Source organism: Schistocerca americana, chromosome 8 (assembly GCF_021461395.2).
Source record: "Schistocerca americana isolate TAMUIC-IGC-003095 chromosome 8, iqSchAmer2.1, whole genome shotgun sequence".
Taxonomy (NCBI): domain Eukaryota; kingdom Metazoa; phylum Arthropoda; class Insecta; order Orthoptera; family Acrididae; genus Schistocerca; species Schistocerca americana.
The window spans coordinates 194,712,009-194,720,477 of record NC_060126.1 but is presented as its reverse complement, the minus strand read 5'-3'; the positions used below and the strand labels follow the sequence as shown (position 1 = coordinate 194,720,477).

Below are 8,469 nucleotides of genomic sequence, written 5' to 3'. Positions count from 1 at the left end.
GTCGAGGAAAGCTTGAATATTTCAGCATGTTACCGATCTCCAACCGGGCTATAATACCACCTACCATATCAATGTAGTAAACACATAATTCGTGTCCTGCACCATACAAAATCATCACTTCTGCAACCTGCATATATGCATACAGCTATCGACCACCAGACTCTCATGCATATACCATTTACCACAAAGTTCTCGATTTCGAGCACATTGCAATATCGCTTGCGTAGCAGTATCACTTTCGCAGTATAATTCTAAAGATTAAGAGTGGAAATTTTTCTCTAGAAACCTGATACTTTAGCGAGGTGCTCCGAGGTGGAACTTGCTGCAAACCACTGAGTAACTAGAAACTTATCTCATCTGCGAAGATTTTTACGTGACAACCCGAAAGAAATAGAGGAAACTGGTAGCTCTACTAGTGAATACCGATGTCAGTGATATAACAGATTTCAAATCATCCTTCCACCTTACAAAGTCAACTAAGATGTTTCTCATGTCAAGAGAGGACCAGCAAACGTCTCTTCCAGCTGTCTTTCACCATCTAGATGCACACAACATACACCACAATCGATGTTCTCTCAATCACATAATGACAGGAAATGCGTAGCAGCAGTCATCTGGGCAATTTAAATGGGAGGGAATAACTGTCCAGCGCAAACACACACCCATACTGAATCTTCTCAAATTTCCAAGGAGAACACATGTGATCACAAGGACTGCCCAATACATATTCACCTGCCTAGAGGGCGGAAGTGTTACGTCAGCTACATTCCTGTTCCCCAGCTGGCTTTTACATGCAGGATGGTTTCCACCATAAGGTGGAAATATCAATTTTTTAGATACACCGGCCATCACCGATACACGCTCCTTGAACGCCAGACAGAATCGTCTTGGAAACCAGCCACATGTATTTTATCACTGTACTTACAGTTAAGTGATACGTTTGCAGTGTCAATCTGCGACATTCAATAATGAACGAAGTATCGGGAAAACCTCCTCCTGATGACTGTGGCTCTGTAAGGATAATTATCTCTCGCATTCTTATGACTGGGCATAACTTAGCAAGTAAAAAAATCTTTCATTCTCCTATAAGAGGATGTCAGAACACACATGCTGATTAAAAATGCAATTATTGACCATATACTCAACAAATTGCAAACAGTGTACTAAACTTTCTTGTAAAATAGACAATAAGGTAATAGATTTCCAATCTTATAGAGATTCAGTAATCCAGGGGGTATCGCAGGGATTGATCCTTGGTCTCTTTCTCTTCTGGTTTATGTCAGTGACATGATGCAACCCTTCAACTCACATCTAGTAACCTATGCTGATGACACCTGCCTCTCGCTTTATGAATAGACTTTTGAGACATTGTGCTCAGCTGATGGAAAATATGTGACGGAAGTAACCACATATTTTCTACACCAGGATCTAAACAACAGCATCAGTAATCTCAGCTACTAACATTTCAAGCAACTGATTCTCATGAGGCTGAAATGAAAAATATTTGTGGTATTACATCAGCAGGATAGCACTGAATTTCTTGGTGTCCAGCTGGTGAAAAATCTCTGTTTGGTAAACCACATTACTTCTGTATGTAAGAAAATAAGCAGTAGCTAGTATCTGGTAAGTCGCAGAGCAAAAATAGTCCCAAGTCAAATACTAAAAATTGTTTTCTATGGAACAGTTTATCCATTTCTTAATTATGGTACCGAAATGTGAGGTTGTGTGGCAGACCTGCACCAGAACAGAATATTAATATTAAGCAAAAGAGTCATTAGATTGATGCATGGACTAAAGTCCAGCGAGTCCTGCCGTGAAAACCTTGTCCAACATAAACATTCATTGTATTTGTAAAAACTTCTTATTTTTTCTGAATAGTAAAAACAAAGTATATAAGTGCAGTGATACACATAATTGTGATACTAGAAGTAAGGCTAACTACTTCAGGCAGATGACAAAATTAAAAATAACTGAGAATAGTCCTTATATTAATGGGCAGATATGGTTCAACAAGCTGCCACATGCTTTAAAAACCTGTGAATCAAAACTGGTCCACAGGGAGTTAAAAGCCTTCTTAGCAAATAAATGTTTATATTCACTCAGCTAATTATATTCTACTTACCCAATGTTGTAACATGTAGTATAATTGTAACATTAAGATGACTGTATGTACCACTGCTGTATGTAAGTTTTATCTATGTTACCTGCTCAACCTATGTATGACATTTGCAAAAGTCTTCGGCTTGATGGCCAACAAGCAAAAAATGTAAATAAATTAATAAACAAATAAATGGCTAACATAATCAGAGAGTTATTCCTTACATGGATTTTGTCATTAAGACTGTACTTTATTTTCCATCGCTCTTTGTATGTGGAAGTTCTTTTGTGATGTCAGCAGATTTTTGTTGTGATTATTCTCTCCAATAACTTTCGTGTCTTTTTCCATGCTTGATGATTTGTGTCTATATTTTATGTTTTACCATGTGTTCGGCGGAGATGGAATGGCTATTTTCATATTTGCAGCTTCTTTTACGTTCTTTATACTTTGTTTTGAATTTCCTATCTGTCATTTCCAGATGTACTGATTCACATTCTCGACATTCTGATTGGTATGTTCCTGATCCTTGGTATTTATCTTGCTTTTATGGTATTTGTAAGTGTGACTGGACTGAGTTTCTCGCTCTGTAAGCAAAGTGCATTCCCTGTTTCTTTAATATATTTGCTCTCCTGTGGGTTGCTTTGCGTTTGTATGTTTTTACACATGCATCCAAATTAAAAATTGTTATTCAAAGCAAGGTAATTTAAATCATCGTGAATTACTTTTAGGATTGATAAGTAAAAAGATAAGTAAAAATAAAAAATAAAAAAATAAAAAATAAAAAAGATAAGTAAAAATCAGCAATCGGTGTACACGTGATTTCCCAATTCTGTTTTTATTATCTTTGCGTATTGCATATACACATGATATATGTTATCGCTGTGCACGGCATTCTCCGCTACCGAAAATCATTGCTTGCACAGTGTTCGTAGTGGAGGTAACGCGTTGCTCGCTCTTTCGGTTCAAAATGGCGGCAGTGGAGGAGAGTGTTGTAAATTCTCTTGTGCATCAGCATTTATTATCAACTTGCCCATCTCTAGCCGCGGTGTATCAAAAGAAAGCAAAGCCTGTAAGTATTGTTCTTGTATGCTACTATGGTTGTTAATAATCAGACTTTTGAAACTTTGCGTTAATTATCGATCTTGTTATTGGCTTGTTGAGAAGCACGTGGTACGGCACCTGCCAATTACTGTGTAATTGACTATGGCTTCTGTTTATTATCAACAACATTATGATTAATGCATGAGCGAAGTGTATGTATATATATTTTTTAATATGTGTGTAGCCGCACAAGTTGTGAAGCCGGCTGTTCAGTTTAATTTTACGTGTAAACATAGCGTCATTTGCAGATTTTGGTATTCCTGTGCCAAATAAATATCACAAAGAAAATATCAGTGCGTACAGTGCCCAGTGTTACATTTTACACATCATTTAATTACAAACAAACATTGCAGCAGGTTGCACACGTGAGAGAGAAACACTATGATGCAGCTGGTTCAGTTGTATATATGACTTCATTTTTATTTATTTCATTATGGTTTCTAATTGCCCTTTCAGAGCCCTGTTTCTCCAGGTTGGCCATCATTGAAAGAGATTGTGAAATTTTATAACACAAAGTCCTCGAAAAAGATTGTTTTGAAGAATGGTGACGTAGAAGAATCATCAGACTCGAGCTCAGGTGAGTCACGAATGTTTGTCGAAAAGGTTGATGTTGAGATGTATTTTATAATACTTGAATAAATTTTTGGTGTGTTTGTGAATTTATTCAGTTTTTAGTCATGATAGTTAATATGAATCTGTTACTGAGCCATGCAAGTCATTTAGATTGTTGCTTTTTTGAAGTTAATGCCCACTAATCTTAAATATTTTATATATCTGCGTCATTCTGGATTGGCGGTTGTGGTGAAATGTTAGTACTTCCGTGCTAATTTCCCCACCCATGCACCATGTTTATTTCCAGATCAAACCGCACAATATAGTTTAAAATTTCTTGTCATGGCTGTCTTTGATAATGAGAAGGTCTGATTTAAATTGTACTGACTCTTGAGGTAGGTGGGCACAGGTTTTTCTGCACGTGATGATTGGGGTTAAGTCTAGATCAGGAACAGCAGAAGTCACTCTGGTGCATATCTGTTGCTCATAAGTTGGCAACGCATCAGTTTTGTGTGGTGTTTGGGATTGTTGTTTCACATAACTAGTGAGAGGCAAGAACAGATGCATTTTATTTGTAATTCTGAAATTGAAACTTATTTCTTATTTGCTGTTTTAGTGGGTTTTGGGATACACCAGGTGCTATAATGTGGACTGATTTAAGTGATTTAGTTCTGCATGGCTATGTTGTCATTAGTACATGTCTCATTGGTGGATTGCAGAGACTCAAGGTGTAACAGCAGATTGGGTGGTGAAATAACTCTTTAAGAGTCAAAGGTTTGTGTGGATGGAATCTTCTGGATATGTAACAAATGCTGCCACTTCAGGTGGATCAGGGATTTTTAATTCAGTTGTAGGAGAAAAGTGTTCAGTTTTATTAATAGTCCATGTTCAATATATGAGGGTCAGTCAATTATCATCTGTTAAGTAGTTACAAAATTTTATTGTGATCAAATAGGAAACACACGAGAACATCATTTTTCGACATAGTCCATTGCGTTTCAATGCACTTGGTCCATCATTGTAGTGTAGCCTTGTGATGCCCTCATAAAAGAGGGTTCTCGGTTGAGCTGCAAGCCAGGAATGCACCGCATCTTTCACTGCTTCATCCGAGGCAAATCGACAGCCCCTTTAATGCCTGTTTGAGTGGACCAAACAAGTGATAGAAGGGGCAAGATCGGGACTATATGGAGGGTGATCAATTCTTCAAATTTGAGTTTCTGGAGTGTTTCAGCAATGTGGGCAGCAGTATGCAGACAGGACATTGTCGTACAGCAACACAACACCATTTGACAGCAATCCTCGGCTTTTGCTTCGAATTGCAGGCTTTAGCCTAGCAGTAAGCATCTCTCTGTAATATACACTGTTATTTTGCTGTGTCCCTTTCCCCATAATTTTCCAGTACTGGCCCTAGTGCATTCCAAAAAGTTGTAAGCATCAGTTTTCCTGCGGATGGTTGGGTCCTGAAATTTTTCTTGCACGGCAAATTTGGATGTTTCCATTCCATACTCTGCTGTTTACTCTCTGGCTCATAATGATGGATTCATCTTTTGTCACCAGTAAAGATCCTGTCTGAGAATTTGTCCCCTTTGTTACCATAGCGGTCAAAATGTTTTTTGCTGATGTCCAAGTGTGTTTTTTAAGCAGTTGTGTGAGTTGTTTTGTGACCCATCTTGCACATAGTTTATTAAAACCAAGACTGTTGTGAATAATTTCGTAGGCAGAACCGTGAATAATTTGCAGGCGATGTGCCTCTTCGTCAATAGTTAATCATCTGTCTAAGAGAATTGTTTCATGTGAATGCTCGATGGTTTCTTCACTTGTGGCGGTAAACGGTCGTCCGGCTTCTTCATCGTGCGTAACACTTGTGTGACCATTTCAGAATTTTTCAAACCATTCGTAGACACTCCGTTGTGGCAAAACACTGTTCCTGTACTGTACTGAAAGTCTTAGATGAATTTCGGCCTGATGTGCGTTCCAACCACAAAAAATGGATCACTGAATATTGCTCTTCATTGGTGCAAATAGACAGAGCAGCCATCATTAACAGCACGGCAGTGATAACAAATTAACCTAGCAGCTAGAAAATTGCAAAGATATAACAACAAATAAACAAAGCATGCGTCATCAACGTAAAACGACAGTACTACCATAATAAACAAAAATTTAACTCAATTGCAGATAATTGACTTTACCAATAAAAATTGATCCACATATCATAACTGAGCAACTTGCTGTGCTCATGCAGATAAATTGTGTATCAACACAGACTAGAGAAGTGGTGTTTCTTACCAGTTCAGGCAAAAGCCAGGATGGTCCCTTTGAAAGGGCACAGCTGACTTCCTTTCACATTCTTCCCTAATCTGATGGGACCATTGATATCACCGTTTGGTCCCCTTCCCCAAATCAATTAACCATTGTTATTTTTGAAAATATAAAAGTTGTGCCGCTGTCCTTAGTTTGCAGACACTAGCACAATACAGATAGCTGTGACTCAAATTTTAAGCCTTGTTTACAGCAATCTTTTTTCTAAATGTTCTACATGAAAACCACTTGGCAACCTGCTGCTCTCTCATTGGCTGTGTAATGCAAATAGCTGACACCTTCCTTTCTTCAGTCATACCTCACGGAAAAATTTGACAGCATTCCTGCGCGAAACACGTAAGTATGCCGCCACTGGCCCCATTCTAGACTTTCACTGCGCATTGTGAACAAATAGGGCGTATATTGCAAACTGCAGTTCGTAAGTGGTGATGTTACTTTATACAATGTTAAGGGACACAATTGTTTGTGGATAAGTGTGATCTGATGTTTGTGCCAGATTTAATGCACTAAAACTGGTGGTAAACTCAGAAAAGCTGTCTTATGTAATAGTCTTTCTGGCAAATATTTTTTTAATGCATAGTGTACATCTGCTATGAAAACTTTAGGATTTTTTATTTAAGTGTGCTTGGAATAAGACTACTGAAAAATCTGTGTCATGTTGGATAACATGGCTATTGTATTGCTTCCCAGTGTGTAACACACAGAGTGCTTATTGATCCTGATACACTAGAGATATTATCAGTGCAGTGGAGATAACTATCAAAGATGATTGTCTCCACTCACAAAAGCTGCAGAAGGAAGTGCCTTTTTGCTGAGTGTCAGGCACATGGGTATCAAGGGAAACAAACTAATGGATGTAACAGCCGATGGAGCATGTTGTGGTGACCCAGTAATCAGTAAGCTGTCACCATACTTGCGGCAGCCGTGCAGATGGGATGAGGCTCTTCTTAAGGCTGCTACACATGTAGCTGCATGCTTGACAAGTGTGCTTGCCCAAGCATGCTAGAGTGTGTGTAGTATAAATGTGTGCAAGCAACAGGATGGTACAAGCAAGCTTGACATTTGATCAAATTTTGGTTATGTATGCTCATGCAAGTATTCAGGTGTGTGTAACAAGAATAGGGAGGCTTGTGCAATCATTAGATTTAATTTTTTATGTTCCCAATATATTACATTATGTGCAAAGCTTGTACTATACTGTAGGGCAAACCAAAAAGTACAGATGCACGGAGGAAAAGAGAAGAAATATAGCAACAATGTTACAGTTTGGCATGTGTCTTTAGTGAGTAGTCTCCCCAGTGTGTGGTACCTGTGGTGTATAGGTCACAGTGTGCCTCATTTTAGTCTCTTATTTTCATACGTGAGGGTAGCAACTTGTTTAATGACAGATTTTTCCCTCTATTAATCAAATGAATGTAGTACAACTTTTAAGGTTTTGTCATGTCGGACTTAATTTCCTAGTTTTAGGGAGTTACCCTTGACATGTTTGTCACACCTCTCCTTAGTTCTCAAGTCCAGCCTTCAGTACCTGTATTTGACAGTTCCACATCTCGTAACGTGGATTGAAGATTGTGGTAACAAATGAATCTTAACATAATGTGTTGTCAGTACCATTTTACATTTTGTTATAAGAACAATAACTGAAAGACAAATTCAAAAAACCTGTATTAGGTAATGAAGTCTTTAACTTAATTTTGTTACTGTAGTAGGGAGAGGACTTCGTCATTGTAGTTGGTCATAATTGTATTGCTGCGAGACTGCATCTTCTGGGGCATTGAGCTCCTGCTGTAATTTTTTTTATGATCATGATATACGGCTTGTGTGTAGGTGTAGAGTAGGCCTAATTCGCTGAGAAGGCACTAGCTTTTTGCTACAATGCCAGAGTTTGCCATTTTCATAATGCGGCTCTCTAACGGAAACGTCCACCATTAGGACAGGGATGTGCTACTAGTCATAGGTTAATGTAGCCTTCAGTGTGGTTCTGAACCAATCTGCTAAGTTTAGTAATGCTAAAAATCAACACAAGTAATATACTGTTTGTCGTATCCCTTCTTCATTTTGTCACAAATTGCATTCTGTTGTTCTGCATGAGCACTTTCAAGTTTTGATCGCTAACCTCTGCTCTTCAAGAATGTTCTACATCTGTAGTGACTGAACTGGCTGCTAGACCATTATAGATGACAAACATTTCATAAATAGATAAAAATGAAGGCTGCATAAGTAGATAAAAATGAAGGCTGACTGACTTCATACTGCATGTGATTTGCTGGAACATCTGTGCAGCATCTTTGTGATGCTAGCATAGTTTGTCAATCAAAAAAGCTCTGAGACTGCATTGATATAAAGTAAAAAAAGTTAAGATGGTGGTTTTTTCATACCTCGGATGTTGTGCATGA

The 8,469-nt window shown here is 38.2% G+C and overlaps 1 protein-coding gene across 4 annotated transcripts in view; it reads left to right on the top strand.

Annotated features, from left to right (window-relative positions):
- The first annotated feature begins 3,009 nt into the window (after nt 1–3,009).
- Nucleotides 3,010–8,469, top strand: part of LOC124544818 (nucleolin 1-like) — a 29,435-nt gene continuing 23,975 nt past the window's right edge. For all 4 annotated transcript variants that reach the window (XM_047123512.1, XM_047123511.1, XM_047123510.1 and 1 more), the window contains exons 1-2: nt 3,010–3,167; nt 3,656–3,776. In XM_047123512.1, the coding sequence (XP_046979468.1) occupies nt 3,066–3,167; nt 3,656–3,776 (223 nt within the window). In that variant the 5' untranslated portion in view covers nt 3,010–3,065. The remainder of the gene's footprint in view (nt 3,168–3,655; nt 3,777–8,469) is intronic.